General features: G+C 36.6%; 2 protein-coding genes across 2 annotated transcripts in view; both read right to left on the bottom strand.

Annotated features, from left to right (window-relative positions):
- The window catches only part of LOC126967644 (craniofacial development protein 2-like), a 113,202-nt gene extending 103,091 nt beyond the window's left edge, over nt 1-10,111 (bottom strand). The window contains exon 1 of the mRNA XM_050812213.1: nt 7,899-10,111. Coding sequence (XP_050668170.1) covers nt 8,570-10,009 — 1,440 coding nt within the window. The 5' untranslated portion in view covers nt 10,010-10,111 and the 3' untranslated portion in view covers nt 7,899-8,569. The remainder of the gene's footprint in view (nt 1-7,898) is intronic.
- Nucleotides 1-17,652, bottom strand: part of LOC126967623 (ubiquitin carboxyl-terminal hydrolase 20) — a 44,523-nt gene that overhangs the window by 25,067 nt on the left and 1,804 nt on the right. The window contains exons 2-5 of the mRNA XM_050812181.1: nt 17,510-17,629; nt 5,179-5,283; nt 4,336-4,462; nt 2,991-3,141 (exon numbers count right to left, since the gene is read on the bottom strand). Of these exons, the coding sequence (XP_050668138.1) occupies nt 2,991-3,141; nt 4,336-4,462; nt 5,179-5,283; nt 17,510-17,629 (503 nt within the window). The remainder of the gene's footprint in view (nt 1-2,990; nt 3,142-4,335; nt 4,463-5,178; nt 5,284-17,509; nt 17,630-17,652) is intronic.

The following is a 17,652-nucleotide window of genomic DNA, read 5'->3' as shown; positions in this document are numbered from 1 at the left end:
ACTGTCCTACTCCAGGTTTACGAAAAGAAGTGCCTAAGCGCACAGACTTCTAATGAGGACGCAATAAGTTGTTGGACGCAGGTTAGTTGGATAGTTTGACTGGGCTGTTTGCGCACTTACGGCCGTTCCAAATATACTGTCTATCTCTTACTTGAGATAAAAATCGTAACTATCGTTGACTTTTCTGTGCCAATAGACTTATCGACGGTAACTCACCTTATGCGTACACACTGTCTGACAATGGGACGACGTATAGCTTACCAGCGATATAAGAATTATTGATTGGCTAAATGTATGTTTAAGTGTAGCATATATTTGCTTGTATGCAATTTTTTCCAATATTTTGGCGAAAATGCACAGTTTAGATATGGGTCTATAATTTTCTATTATGTCCCTACGACCTTTTTTATAAATCGGTGTTATTTATGCTGACTTCCAGATGGTTGGAATGCAAGCCTCTTTGAAGGATCTTCGAAATAGGATTGTAAGAGGAGTACAAAAACTTTTAGCACATTTAACTATAAAGATAGCAGGTATGTTGTCAGGGCCAGCTGACTTCTTTAGGTCTAATGACAGCATTAGTTTAAGTTCTTCCGATGCATCAATCTCAATATCTCCAATGTCAGATAAAGTATGATTAGACTCATCCAATAAATCAAAAGAATGATATATTTATAACATATAAATATACTACTCCTTAATTTGTACTTTTTATAATTTCGTAGATTAAAAGTTAATACATTAAAACAACTGAGTTTGATAAAATTTAAAAGTTTACACGGTATACAATATTGAGAAAGAATGAAATATTTATTACATATAAATACAATATCCCTTAATTTGTAATTTTTATAATTTCATACATTAATAGTTAGTATATTAAAACAGCTAGGTTTGTTAAAATTTAAAAGCTTACTCGGTATTATGCTATATTGAGAATGAATGAAATATTTATAATACATAATTACAATGCCCCTTAATTTGTAATTTTTATAATTTCGTAGATTAATAGTTAAATTTATATAAAAACAGCTTGATTTATTAAAATTTAAAAGTTTACACGTAACAATATTATATTGAAGAGGATTGAGGTATTTATAAGTCATAACTACAATGCCCCCTAATTTGGAATTAGAATAATATAGTAGATTATTCATTAAAATATTAATACAAATTGATTTTATGAAATTTTTAATTTTAGACGGTATACAATTCACATATATTTGACGACCTGTATAGCCGAGTGGTTAGCGATCCTACCTACTAAGCTAGAGGTCCCGGGTTCGAATCCCGGTAGGTGCAAGCAATTATATGATGAATATGGATGTTTGTTTCCGAGTCATGGATGTTTAAATGTATTTATGTATGTTTATATGAATTTATGTATGTTTAAGTAAGTATATTGTATTAAATATATCGTTGTCTTGTAACCCATAACACAGGCTATAAATGCTTAACTTGGGGCAAGATAATTTGTGTAAAGAAGTGTGTCAATATTATTATTATTATAAACCCTGTTATATTATTATTCAAAAGAATTAAAATATCGAGATGACGTACTAAATACATTACCAGTTAATTTGTAAGTTTTTTCAAATCTGCCTCGGATTTGATATTTATCACAGGTGAAGTGGGATACTTCCGAATAAAAATCTTGCATCCCTTTACCCAGGTAAAATGATAGTTGTTTTCTTTAGCGAGTCCTTTGGTTTTGTTGAGGAATAATTTATTTTCAAGCGTTAGGTGATGATTAATTAATATGCGATTGTCTCCTCGTAAGTTGAAATCAGTCGGTGTGATGGTGCGTGTTCTTGCTGCTGCGATAAAATCATCTTTAATTAATCGATTTGTTTCGTTTATCATTACGCGTTGGTACTCTTGCGATATAATTTATTTGGTCTTTGGTTATTGGGCATTTAATAACTTCGCCGATTTTAATTATTAAAGAGAAGAGGTTCTCGTTATTAGATAAGGGAACACCTTTGATTTCCATATTATTGAGTCTGGCTCTTTGCTCGTATTCACGTTGGCCTGTTAGAATTTCTTCAAATTGTTTTTTCAGAGTAGTGACGTCATTTTTTGTCTTCCTCAGTTCTTGAACCTCGCGGTCAATATCCGTAATTTTGGATGAAAGCGCATCAACGGACTGGTGGATGAATTCTAGTGATGCTTTCATCTCTGACATATCCGTCTTTAGCAATTTTATCTTAGCGATATCAACTTTTAGTGCGTTTAGTTCTGCAATATCTTGTTGAATTGACTTAATGTTTTCAGTCAATACTGGTAATGTGGAAGTCAAGGACATTAATCGTTTGAGGTCCGATGCAATATTAGAGAGCTCGAATAGAGTGGGAGAACTGATTGATCGTGGACTTGATGATCCCGCCGTCTTACATAATGGACACTTCAGGCCAATGCCTGAATACCGAAAACTAGGCGAAAGGTGATTGCACCTTTCGCCTAGTTTTCGGTATCCTGTTTCCGTAATGCCCGCACAAGGAAAATCAAGGTAGCCTTGGCAGACTGAGCATTGTGCTCCATCTCTAAACTCACACTCACAACGCACGCACTTAAACATTTTAATTGTGAATTTGGAATTACTGAATTACGAATAGGAAGGTAGAATCAAGATAAACGCGTCCGCACAATTCTATAGTTGTGTAACAACGATTACATTACATTACTCTTCTTTATTTCTCTTATTACAGACTGGAGCGGCTGTTTTATACAGAGGAATTATGTTAAGCGTGTCTTTACAAAAGAAAACACCCAAGGAGAACAATCATTACCATTACCAGTGGGAGGCTCCTTTTGGGAGCTCTTTGCATGCCGGCTAGATTAAAGGTACCACAACGGCGCCTATTTCTGCCGTGAAAATGGGTAGGGCGTATCAATTACCATCAGATGCTCAACGTCCTGCTCCTCTCGTATTTTCATACTTTATTTTCATTAAAAAAAAAAAAAGTTTGTGGGTTGGGTAAAATATTTACCGACTCAATCCAGGTTTCTTATCCGCCGCCAGTACAGCAACAGCGCCAGCACACTCCAAGAAGTATGACGTCAGAGGCTGTGTGTTGCTGAGGGCTTGGAGTGCCGCGTTCATGTAGCAGGTGTTGCCCATATTCTGGAGACCCACTAGACCTGAAAAATACATGCATCTTTACAATAACTTCAACGAGTACTTATGAATGATGATGCTTGGAGAAAGAGCCGATGCACTCATCGAGGATCAACTTAAACCACTTTACTGGAAGTAATTGCATAATATACTGAATGGCGTCGGATCCCACAGAAGCTTTCCACCCGGCTTTCCTCACCAACTTCCTCAAGCGAGGTGACAAGACCCGCGATTCCCTAGGAGTCTCGATTACTAAAAAAAAAAATTATGCCGAAGTTACTAGATTGGCTATGCGATGGTTAGACCAGACTAAATCTGCTGTAGGCCGTCCCGTGCATTAAAAATAATCAAGCAGATGATGAAGATTTACATATTATTATAATTAATAATATGAAGTCATGAGAAAAAAAACGCGGTCAGCGCTGATGTCGGTCGAGTGTACCGAAGAAAAATGAATTTATTTTTAACCTCCTTAATATGTGCGTACTACTTACGCCAAACGATTACGGTATTAAAGTCGGAGAAGATATCATGTTCAACCAATTATTATAGAGCATTGAAGCAGTTTGTACAATATTTTCAAAATTGCCAGAACACGAAGTTTTCGTTACGATTTTTGATGACGATGTTAGATGTTACGCGTGCGTACGGTCGGTCGCACAGTCAGCGTAGAACTGAACGCACTCATTTATCACCATAGCGCGTCAGCGGACCGATGATTCTCGTCGCGCGACGTAGCGCTACGCGCGTAGCAAGTCATCAGCCGACATCAGACAGTTGGGCTGGACGCGATCATAGTATTATGTTTTCATAGTTATAGCTACGCTCGACCGATGTGAGCGCTGACGGTCGGTCGAGCACTAAATGCAGCCTTACACCTCTAACTTGTAACCATTATTTGATATGGAGATTGAAGATGGAACGGTTAGTAGCTTGGCCGGATACCGGATATTCGGCAGGTTGCGAGGATATCCACTATATTATATGATATTCACTAGTGCATATACTTTTAGTATCTACTTATAAATACTTTACTTATAATTATATTTTTGACAAATGATCAATATCAGTAATCGAATTATGTATCTTTAATCATGTATTTAACTATGCATGATTTGTCTTAGTATGGAACCATAAAATACTTTTTGTATCACTTATCCGACCGGACACCTACCGGTTATCCATATCGTCTCTAGTAATTATTATCTCTTTATCACCTCTTGGTCGTTGGTCTCCATCATAATCCATATCATCTTGGTCTAGCTCGTCGTTATTGACGCTGATGCCGCCTGACCCCACCCGTGGACTTACGAATCCTTCTATGCACGTTGAATCTGGACTCATCTGAGAAAAATAACTTTTATTCTTAATTTTCAAAGAGGTATATTATTTAAAAAACGAGTGCGTCTCGGGACGCCCCACAGAAGTGATAACTTAAACTAATCTAATTTAAACTATTTAATATTGAAATTATTTTGACAAAAACTTAGGTTATAACTTAAATTTTATGTATATTAATATGAAAATGTAAGGAAAGGTTATTTAGTAATAAAATCTTTTATTGATTATAAACTATATTTTATTCTTAGTTACAATACTCCAATATGTACAATATAATTTTGTGTATGTACATTATTAGAATCATTATTTAATCCTACAAAAGTAACAATTGGTTAGAGTGAGAAAGGAGGAGTCTACGTACCGCTGCCGTATGTGTAAGAGAAAGGCAAGCCAAACAGGCTGGCGCCATAACGCGTTACGTCAATAAGCGTTTTTTTTTTTATAAAAATAAGGGACGAGACGAGCATTACAATGCAGTTCCACTCAGGATTCTTGAAATACCTAAAAATTCTGAGCGCTACTACAATTGCACCTTGAGACATAAGATGTTAAATCTCATTTTCCCAGTAATTTCACTTTAATTATTAATTTCTGCAGTATATTATTATATAAACTCAGTGAAAAAACCAATGCATTATAATTTTGACAGTCCACCCTCTCAGTGACAACAGTGATTAAGTAAATATCAAACATAAAAGTGGTCCTTCGAGCCGGCTTACCTTTCGTTGTGCTAAGGCAGCCCTGATGTGGACCTCTTTTTCGCATAGATAACACCATATTCTTTCCGTTGACACATTCATATGAACACAGTGCAAGGGAAATTTCTGAAAAATTTAGCAATAATTATATTAAAAAACAACACATTACAGCTATATAACGAAATGGAAGGAGTCATTGGAATGTTTAATTAATAGACTCAGATTCAGCAACAAAACACCGTTCAAAAATGGTAGGACTTGATGGTTGGATGGTTGCGAATTGCACGGTTCGTTACCACGAATGAATGAAGCCTGATCTCGTAGTTCGAAAAATCGTTCAAAAATGGACGGTGCGTGAAGTGTGACTTGCACGTTTGGCTTTAATTTCATTTACACAAATGAAACTAAAGACATTAATACACAAATTTCATTCACAAAAAAGGTAACCCTACAAAAAATATTACTCTTTAGGGAAAGCACAATATTGACCGAAGCACTCGGACAAGAACTATGGGAGAAGAAATATTAAATTTCTGGGTGCACAGATATATAAATAAAATAAGCCAAGTCATTTAAAACCTTAAAAAAGAGGCAAAAATACACAAATACAGGATTTTTCATAAACACAAATAAATTATATAGTTTAGTAAGAAAAAAAAATATATGTTAGTCCCTTTAAGCCGGTACTTTGTAATCACTTAAATAGTACATGTTATTTTGTTTTTATTTTTAATTTATGTTCAATTATTAATTTATGAAGCATAATATGTTTTTAATAGACTAGTAAGTATTATCTCAGTAAGTGAATTTGTAATTCTTTCTGAGATAAATAAATATCTGCCACTTGAAAGTATAAACTCGATCGTTGGCGTATTATTAATGACGTAACGATTGTCGAATAGGCCCAGTAGACCGGCCTTCTTACCCAAACGTCCGGGCAAACCGGCTGATCTAGCCGGTTATTAGGTTTGGCGACCTGGCAACCCTAAACACAAGCAATATAACATGTGATAGGGTTCAACGTCCCGGTGATATTATTATTGAACTAGTACTAACTAGAACTCTCTTTGTTATTTGGAATCGTTGTGAGGCTCAGTAAAGACATTATTTATTTTAAAAATTAAGGAACACCTGAATATAACAATGATGCAATAAATAAGAAATGAATAACTTATGGTTTCATTTTATTAATCAGATCAAAAATATTCATACATTGTTTTTTTTTAATGGAATAGGAGGAGAAACGACCGTACGGATCACCTGGTGTTAAGTGATCACCGCCGCCCACATTCTCTTGCAACACCAGATGAATCACAGGAGCGTTGCCGGCTTTTACTCGCTTTTTCTGAAGGTACCCATGTCGTAAAACACCGCACAAAAGCACACTTTTCTCCTTAGTCGTGTGTCAATCACCAAGTTTAAGTGTGCTTTAATAAAGTGCTCAAATAATACGTTAACGACGCAAAAAAAAATATGGTGTGACTTATCACCGGAAAGTTTATTTTTAACAAGCGAATATTTTTTCATTAAATATGGTACAGTTATTGAGAATGAGACAGATGAAAGGACGCGACAAGCACACAGTCAGAAATGAAAACTATAGAGTGGCTCTTTTTTTAAGGCCCTTAGAACAATATGACACACACACACACACATACTCACGCCTTGTTCCCGTCGGGGTAGGCAGAGACAATAGAATGCCATTTGCTTCTATCCTTACACACCTCACGAGCTTCCTCTACATTCATTACTCTTTTCATACATGCTCGCCGGTTGCGGGTGCTTCGGACCTCTCCTTTTCTCAAAACGTCCCCAATTTGATCGACGAATGTTCTACGAGGTCTCCCGCGACCGGCTTGCCCACACACACTTGCCTTATATATTTGATGCGTCATTCTTTCTTCACTCATTCGCTCCACATGTCCAAACCATTTAAGCATTCCTTTTTCAGTCCTTGTCACAACATCCTCTTTCAAACCACAGCGCGCTCGTATTACCGCATTCGGAATTCTATCAGTCAGTCTTACCCCACACATACTACGCAGTGATCGCATCTCAACTGTGTTAATTCTGCTTTTATGCTTCTTCTGCCATACCCAACTCTCACTTCCATACATTAACGTGGCGACAAGCACTCCATTATGTACAGCCATTCGCGCTTCTATTGGCACAGTCTTACCGTTTATAAAGGCATGCAGCGCTCCATTCACACACCTTTCAATATCACCTTCAAATCTTCCGTCTCTTGTAAACATGCTACCCAAATATACGAATTCTGTAACTTGTTCTACCCTTTCATCTTCAATCGTGATAGTACACTCAGTCAACCTTTCATCCTTCTCAAATACCATCAGTTTCGTCTTTCTTGCATTTAATTTCAAACCTCTCTCTTTAAAGCTCCCGTTCAAACAGTCAATCATTTGTTGCAACTCATTTACCGATGATGAAAAAATGACTTGATCATCGGCGTACAAGAGGCACTTAACACACAACCCTTCCATATTGATTCCACATTGCATTTCTCTCACATCATTCATGCATCTATCCATGAATAGGTTGAACAACCAAGGCGACGCTACACAACCCTGTCTGACACCTTTGGAGATATCAAACCAGCCCGTATAGGCACCATTAACACGAACACAGGCTTGAGAATCCCTGTACAGAGATTTCAGAGCCCTTATCAGAAAATTGTCCACCCCATACATAGATAAGACCTTCCATAATTCCTTTCTATTCACCCTATCATATGCCTTTTCCAAGTCTATGAACGCGCAATATACTTTCTGGTTTTTTTCCAGACATTTTTCAGTGATGCAGCGTAAGGAAAAGACTTGATCCGTACATCCCATTCCCTTCCGAAATCCCGCTTGCACATCCCATACCTTGTCATTAGTCACATTCATTACTCTTTCAATCAATATTCTGGCATACACTTTTCCAACAACACTAAGAAGGCTGATCCCGCGATAATTTTGACATTCCTGCTGCGAGCCTTTGCCTTTATAAATTGGGACAATCACTGCCTTCGTCCAATCGTCTGGAACTTGGCCCTGTTTCCAACATAAATTAAAAAGGCGATGCAGCAGGCTCACTATTAGTCCATCGCCAGCCTTCAACATTTCAGTCGTCACTCGATCATACCCAGCAGACTTTCCCGACCTCATACCTCTTAACGCTTTCATAATTTCATCCAAACCTATTTCATCACTCGGGTCCACAAACATATCTTTTATCTCTTCTTGCTCTTTTTCACTTACATCTTTCTCGTATAAGCTCTCAAAATAATTCTTCCAGCACTCTAGTATCATACTTTCTTCATGTATGACCTCACCTTGTTCATTCCTAATCAGTTTCATAGATGAATTTATATTTGTTCCCCGCGCTTCTTTCACGAGTTTCCAAAACAGTTTTATATTATCTCGGAAACTTGCGCCGGAAACTTTTTCTCATTCCTTTTCTTCTCTATACATTCTTTAACTTTCGCTTTCACGCATCTATATTTGTCCTTGATTTCTTTAACATTATCTTCATTCATACCGCCACTCGCTCTATTTGTTGCTTCTATTGCCAAGACATCCAGCCATGCTTTTTTCTTTTCCTCAACCATTCTTCTAGTTTCATCATCCCACCAGTCGGCATTTTGGCATTTCTTGCGCCTTCTTTTACTCACACCGCATACATCATCAGCACATTTAATAATGTTGGTTTTAAATACCGACCATACATCATTCACACTTTCCTCATTAACATCACTCCAGCTTTTTTCTAGCCGTTCACTCAATTGCTTTTTATACATCTCTTTTACTTGCTGATCTTTCAATCTTTCCACTTTTATACGTTCTAATTCAGTAGTTGACCCTTTTGATCTGTGCCGCCAGCGCTTAAACAAACCACTTATTCTGCTAATTACCAAATAGTGATCTGTGCCGACATCTGGTCCACGATAGGCTCTAGTATCCACTAGTTTCATTTTTATTCTTTCATCGACTATCACAAGATCTATCATACTCCTTAACACAACATTGCCTTCCTTCTTTTGCCACGTGTACATATGTATCATCTTATGCTGAAACCACGTATTCATCACAGACAGACCCATCTCCACACATATATCTAACAAGTATACGCCGTTGTCATTCACACTCTTATCCCCAAACGTCCCAAGCACATTTTCATACCCATCACGCTTCACTCCAACCCTTGCATTGAAATCTCCAAGCATGACAATACGTTCATTCAACTTACGCAATAACAAAACTTCTCTCGTTTGTTCCCAAAATTCTTCTCTTACCGCCTTACTATGGGAAGAGTCCGGAGCGTATACACCTACCAAAAATAGAGGTGTCAGACCTACTTTCAGTCGGACCCAGATAAGGCGGGGACTTACGCACTCATACTCTCGCATGCATTCTGCCATTCGCTCTGAAAGAAGTATACCGACGCCTTTACTGCCATGTTCTTCATCTGGAACTCCCGACCATATTTCTGTGAACGGGCCGCGCGTCAGTATCTCTTTCCCTTTACGTTTTGTCTCATTCACACACAGCACATCTAATTTTCTTTCATTCATTAACTCGTAAATTTCATCCAGTTTCTCATTCATTCCTCCTCTAACATTCAAAGTCGCAAAACGGCATTCCGATGCCCACTTTCCGCCCCGGCGAGAACAATTTGGACTTAGGTTTTGGCGTGACGTATGGCGAATATCGTCGCCGCCTACAGCTGTTAGGTTGCTCCCCCCAGAATACGAGGAGCAGCCTCGTCCTGCAGATACAGGAGGAGGAGGGGATTCTCCGGCTCTGCCGGTACCCCCCTGGGGTACAGTTACAGTATTTTTTCCTACAGCCATGTTCCCGACGGTAATTGTTTGTTAGGCTGTATGATGTCTTTGGGGTTTGACAGCCAGCCCCTAAGCGGCGGGACAGAATACCGGGTTTATTTCAAGTTTTCCTTCTCTAAGATCGGAGACGTCAAAAGCTTGATGATATTACGGACGTCAAAATACCTTAGTCGGCTTTTACGACGCCTCGGTAAGAGTGAGGGAGGTCTATTCTACTCTGCCGGATACCCCACGGCAAGATTGTCTTGCCTATCATATTGATGAATATACGTAATATTAAGAAAAAATAGAAATCATACTTTTTAAGTCACTTAAAATAAATATATATACACAATTTATCTAACTGGCACTAATGTTCTGTAGTTAACGTACGTGGTTTTCTAAGGCGGCGCTAAGGAGTAACAAATACATGCACAAACCAATAAATAAACATCGCCTTTAATATTAGTGTAAAGTAACAAACCTCCGACTAAACAGATCTTGATCAGAAAATAGGGACAGACTGACAAACGTAAAACTATCTAAAAATACCTAACTGCTACTCCATTGATGTCACTGTCCAAATAGGGTTCTAAAGTCAAAATACGCAGCTTAAACTGAAAAAGTGTTTACATTCCTGCCTATTCTAGTATTGTCCAGTAATATTTACAAATAAAAGAAATGCAGAAATGTATAGAAGATTATGGTGTGACCTACATTGTCTATATGTATAGAATGTCATTGGAGTCTGGCATAAAATTGTTACAACTTAAAAACTTCTGCTGTTCTTTTATCACAATAGCAATCTATATACATAAAAATGAATTGCTGTTCGTTAGTCTCGCTAAAACTCGAGAACGGCTGGACCGATTTGGCTAATTTTGGTCTTGAATTATTTGTGGAAGTCCAAAGAAGGTTTAAAAGGTAAATACATATGAAAATTCTCGGAATTAAATAAAAACAACAATTTTGTTTTTCCTTTGATAAGTCCCCCGTCGTTCAGAAATCAAATTGAAAGAATAGTTTAAAATGAATAACTAATTATAATCTATATATTTCTAACTTTCTCAGGAGATAAAAATAAACTTAATTTTATATACAGAACAACGTCTGACGAGTCAGCTAATCTATTATAAATATTTAAGATACTTCCAACTATGTATTGACTCATCACGATATGACGACTTGAAATTTGAAAGGAATATTCCTATCGCCGAGTAGAGGTCAGCTAGTATAATAAATAAATATTAAATTCAAATTTGAACTGCGTTTATTATGTTAGAAACTTAAATAATTGCCCAATATTTTTTTGAGGTAAATATTAAATTAAATAATGGAAAAGGATGTAAAAAAAAACAGAATAGCAGTGGATTGCCTTGTAAATAGTGTGTATGGAGCTGTCGCTCATTTTCAAGACACTTTGCGAGGTATCATATGATTGTATATCGACAGATACACCAAACATCCTCCATCGCAGCGTACTCTGTCAGGGCTATAGATTACCCAGATCTAAGAGTGTTATAGATTGGAACACCTACATAAGATACAGTGAAAAACTATATTTTACAGTACGATTGCCAACCCTATGCATAAATGTAATCAAACATATTGATTGACCTTACATTCGAAGGGCTCATAATATCTTATCGCCAGCCTTTTGTAGAACAATTTTGCATAATTAACAACGCTTTTTACGTTTCCGTCAGTTATAATCTAACATACACATAAATTATATTGTTTATTATCAATAACATCTTACACAGAATAATTCAATTAAAAAGCAATAGTACGCAATATATTAAGATTTTCATAAATTATTTTTTCTCTCACACTCTTTCCTACATGCCTATTCTTCGTATTATTTGCACTTTAAAAGTAAAATATTTTTTTGTTTATTTGATTGTACAGGTATATGGAAAAAAAACAAAAAAAAAAAAAACAGACTGAGCCTACAAGGCTGTCAGTCTGTTTTTTTTTATGAAATAGGTAAGGGTCAAGACGAGCAGGACGTTCAGCTAGTGTTCATTGATACGCCCTGACCATTACAATGCAGTGCCACTCAGGATTCGTGAAATACCCAAAAATTCTGAGCGACACTACAACTGTCAAGTCTCATTTGGCCAGCCTGACAGCTCGATATGCGTGATCAAATTTGTTTTGTCAATGTGTACGTTAGCTACTGGTTACCTTATTTCTATTCAATCGGTTACGGTTACAATAATAATAATAATATTGACACACTTTTTACACAAATTATCTTGCCCCAAGTTAAGCATATATAGCCTGTGTTATGGGTTACAAGACAATGATATATTTAAAACAATATACTTACTTTAACATACATAAATTCATATAAACATACATAAATACATACAATAGATTCGCTTTCCCTTTCTATCGCATGCTTTGTCTATACGCTAGTATAGTATTAGTCTATGGTGTATTGTATTTTTTCAAAAAAATATTATCATAAATATAGATCCCTTCTGTTTTATTTCAACCACCAACAAAAAAGTTCTAAGCCCTTAATTAAATACATCTATCATCATCATCAGGCGGAAGACGTCCACTGCTGTTCTGTTGTCCACCGCTGGACAAAGGCCTCTCCTAAATATTTCCATGACAACCGGTCCTGCGCTGCCCTCATCCAATGTATTCCTCATATAATGTCGGTCCATCGACTTCGACAACTGCCGAGTGGTTAGCGATCCTACCTACTAAGTTAGAGGTCCCGGGTTCGAATCCCGGTAAGGTGCACGCAATTATATGATGAATATGGATGTTTGTTTCAGAGTCATAGATGTTTAAATGTACACTCAGCGGCACAATTAACCGCCCACCCTTTTAAAGTGGCAAATTTTGATGTTATCGCAGTTGTAAGTTATTGGGCATAAATAAGTGAAGTGTGAAAGAAATGTAGTGACGAAAAAATTACAAACTACCCACTTAACTTTGTTTTTTTTTACGCATAAGTTGTGAATAGGATAAATATCGAACTTCGTCTCATTATCGTTATCGTTGCCATACTGCTTACATTGCTTCAGTGGCATTAAAAGTAAACAATTTGAGTTTGTTTTGGTTTCGTAACTTAAAGCTAGTGTTTAGACATCACAAACATGCCATTTGATGCTAATTCAGTGGCGAGAGCCGTCGCTCTTATCGACGAAGGGTTTAGTCAGCGTTACGTGGCGCGGAAGCTTGGTGTCGCACGTACCACCTTAAGGGATGCAGTGAAACGGTTTCGGGAAACTGGCTCTTATGAGCGAAGACCAGGACAGGGCCGAAAAAGATGCACCTCCGCTCGTGACGACCGATTTCTTGTGACCAATGTTCTAAGAAATCGGTTCACTACAGCTGTTGAGGCACGAAACCAACTTCGTGAGGTTCGCAATGTTTAAGTGAGTGAAAGAACAGTGAGAAGAAGACTAGGAGAGAATGCCCTTGGAGCTTTTCGAACATCTCGAGTGCCACAATTGCTCGTAGGCCACCGGAGAGAAAGACTTCGTTTTTCCCGAGAGCACGCCGAATGGAATATGGAACAATGGAAGAATGTTATGTTTACTGACGAGACAAGAATATGCTTGCACGGTCCTGACGGTCGCCAGCGTGTATACAGACGCAAGAATGAAAGGTTTGCACCATGTACTGTTGTGGAAACAGTAGGTTACCAAGGTGGCTCTATCATGATATGGGGCGGCATTACTTATGAAGCACGGACCGACTTGGTTATCTTCGAAAGAGGTAGAATAAATGCTCAGAGGTATGTAACAGAAGTGTTGGAACCTCATGTAATGCCATTTGCTCCATTTATTGGCGAAGATTTTTTATTAATGCAGGACAACGCTCGCCCCCACGTTGCTAGAGTTGTTACCGCGTACCTGGATACCGTCGGCATTCGAAAATTAACATGACCATCCCGGAGCCCAGATTTAAATCCTATTGAACACATATGGGACAATTTAAAAAGACGTGTTCGAAGCCGCATACCAGCTCCAACTACCATAGATGAATTAAAACAATCCGTGATTGAGGAGTGGCAGAACATTCCACAACAACAGATCAAAGATGTCATCGACAGCATGCCAAACCGTTTGATGGAAGTCATGAGGGCTAGAGGTGGAAATACGCACTATTAGAATTCATTTATTCAGCAGATTTTTTATTTTTACGCCATTTCATCACATTTGTTAATTTACGGTCAAAGTGTTTTTCAGAATTTTTTATAAATAAACGTAACAATTAAAAACAATATTATCTTTCATTTTACTTCAATATACCTACGTTATAAAATAACATTCACAAGTGAGGCCACAATTTTTTTTAACCAAAATCGTAATAAATCAAGGTGTGCGGTTAATTGTGCCGCCGAGTGTATTTATGTATGTTAATATGTATTTATATGTATGTTTAAGTAAGTATTATTGTATTAGATATATCGTTGTCTTGCAACCCATAACACAGGCTATATGCTTAATTTGGGGCAAGATAATTTGTGTAAAAAGTGTGTCAGTATTATTATTATCTTGTGGGGAGCCTACCAACACTGCGTCTTCCGTTACGTGGTCACCATTCGAGGACTTTACTGCCCCAACAGCCATCTGTCCGTCGAACTATATGCCCTGCCCACTGCCACATCAGTTTCGCAATCATTTGGGCTATTTCGGTGACTTTGGTTTTCCTACGAATCTCCTCATTCCTGATTCGATCTCTCAATTGCCCTTTGAGCGACCAGGAGCTTTCTCATAAGGCCCATACACACACAAAAAATTAAACTCTAATCAATTGCTTGTCTCTGCTTTTGTTCTTTTCCTTTGTTATGCATTGTCTACATGTTTTGTGATGTCTGCATGACTTGTGTCCGTTTATGAGCCGTGCACATCCAAACTACATTACACACCAGATCCTGTGTAGGTCCTATTTTTATAACCAGTCAAATACGCCCTACACTGTGCTGTTTTCAGGAGTCATAATATTTAATAGAGTTAGAGCGCAAAAAAAAGGAATGGGAGAGTTTCTTGCGCCGCCTCTTCTCTCCCTCCGAAGCGGTAGTAGTGTCTAGTATATTAGAAATGACATCAAAAAGAATTCTAAAGGAATCATTTTTGAGAAAATAAATGCCTTTTATGCCTTCTTATGTCATTGGCAGTAATGACACAAGACAAAGTGACACAGTTGCCATAAACAAATGTTGAAGTTTAAGTGATGATAAATAAACGTATTAAAACTCACGGACCACTACTTTGATTACGTTTCTCTTATTCTACCTACAAGGCATGCAAATATATATTATGTAGTATAGAATTTTATTTCATACAAAATTGAACCTAACCATTAAGTATTATACACTGAGCAATACAATTATAATTCTAATAAAATAGTAATATTCATGTCAGATGTATGTGTCAATTTTTCTTATATTTAAATAGTCATTTATTGAATAAAAACATTGATGCCTAGTAAGTGATTGCCTAATGAAAATGATCAGTATAATATACTTCCCGCGACCTCGTCCACATACAACTCATAATAATGCACCTGCGGGAAATCTTAAAAATCAAATTATGATGAGACAAAATTCGAATTCTATTTTGACATACTAAAACTGTTAGTGGAACTCCGATAATCGTCTACGGATTAGGTCATTAATGAATCCAGTCATAAAATAGTGTAAATTGTCATACTAACGGACAAATTTAGACATGTTTTTTGTTATCTTATATATGAATATCCCGTGATAGATGTAGCAGGCACAGCTAGTAATAACTAAAATTACGAGCTTTTACTTAACTTGCCATGTTAATAATTAGTTCTTTATGGGTTTTCTGTATGGGTCTCAACTTTTGAAATTCAACAACTCAACAGAGTGTTTGATGTGTCCATTCAGTTCCAAAGACAATGCATTTATAATTAACATGGACTGTATTTTTGGCTAAACTAAGATTCCTTGTGTGAATGTGGTCTAGATGAGGGAAACGTGGATCATTTATTCTTCAATTGCCCTTTAACGCAACCTTCTTTGTACAATTTTATACCTCCTGAAATTCCCCACCCAACTTCCTTTAAATGTCTCCTCTCCCTAGTTTTCACTCCTTTTATATATATTTTGTGTATTTACACATTATTTACACTATATATTATTTACACTATTTTTTCTAATTATAAGAAAAGAGTGACCTTAAATCATTACTTTTCTATGGGTGGCTCACTAGGAAACTCCGTCCAGTTATTTAATTTGAATAAGTCTCTCTTTAAGTTTACACCATTTACCTAAATTGCTTATTTTTAGAAAGTATTGAAAGAAATAAAAATCATTTATTCAGTTAGGACACAATCACTTATGAATGTCAAAGATTTTACTACCTAAGCTAATACTACCCAAAGATAATAATATATTTATATTAAAATAAATAAGATTAAGTTGTAAATAGCACTAAGTACTTATATCAAATAATTTAAGTAATTATATTTGTGTATGTCCTTTATAGTCCTAACAGCATGTATATTTGTTTCAAGTATAAGAAAATAAAACTTGTTTCAATCGTAAGCACCGATCACTACCATTAAAATTAGTAAAATAATACTCTTAGCTTGGTGGTCTACCTTAATGTGACATCGGCAAACTTGTGATATACCGCCACAGGAGCCATAGTAGGAAGAATAGAATAGAATAGAACATGGACTGGATCAGAAGCACAGAGATGGGATGTATGAAGAACTTGAGATCACCATGTCTGTGTTCCTTCAGGGTACTGTGGAGAAGTATTACTATGGCATTCAGCAGCAGGCTGTATCTCATACTCATAAATTGCAATAGGCAGCTGAAATTTTGTCCGAGTGTATAATAAAACTTGATGAAAAATCCCTATTGAGGTTTTTTTTTTTTTTTGAGATTGGCAACCCGATTACATTAGTAATAATACACAGACCGATTAAAATGGTGATGTACAGCTTGTTTTAGAAAACTACGAATATTAGAGCTGTAGTCTTTTGGGAGGCAATCGACCTCACACATTAGCTACATAATACTCATAATAATAGTGTATTGTGTAGAGGATTGTCTAATTGTGAAGTGTAATTGTTATTATTAATTATATACAACATAAAAAATGAATATTTGGAGACAAACCCTTTGGCTTTAACAACATTCATTGTTGATAACAAGAATTAATTACACCTTAATTAATAAACACTGTACTCAAATTATGTAGCTCCAAACAATTTGTTATATTTTTAAAGTGATAACCCTCACTTCTGGGATTAATACACAAATAAAATTTGAAAACAAAATTTTATGAACAATGAGGGGCTCGAACACAATGTAGCCACAACCTGAGAGTTGAACAAAGCATACAAGATTTTATGACGATATGTCACTCAGACGGTCAGCTCAGTTGGAAAAGCACTCGCACGGAACGTGAAAGGTAGTGGGTTCGAGTCCCCCATCGTTCATAACTTACTCATATGTTTCTTTTTTTTTCAAATATAAAATTTGTATAAATATGTAGCTCTAATATTTAAAAAATCTCATACCTGGTGATGTATTGTACTGTGATCATTTTTAACTTCAGAGCAGCCTACATGGTGACATTCAGGTTGCAAACAAATCCATAGATTTGGTCCTGTCATGCCACAGTCAAAGCATGTCAGATTCTGTAAAAATATAAGAATTAAAT

This window comes from Leptidea sinapis, chromosome 13, assembly GCF_905404315.1.
Source record: "Leptidea sinapis chromosome 13, ilLepSina1.1, whole genome shotgun sequence".
Taxonomy (NCBI): Eukaryota; Metazoa; Arthropoda; class Insecta; order Lepidoptera; family Pieridae; genus Leptidea; species Leptidea sinapis.
This window is presented reverse-complemented; position numbering and strand designations above follow the sequence as displayed.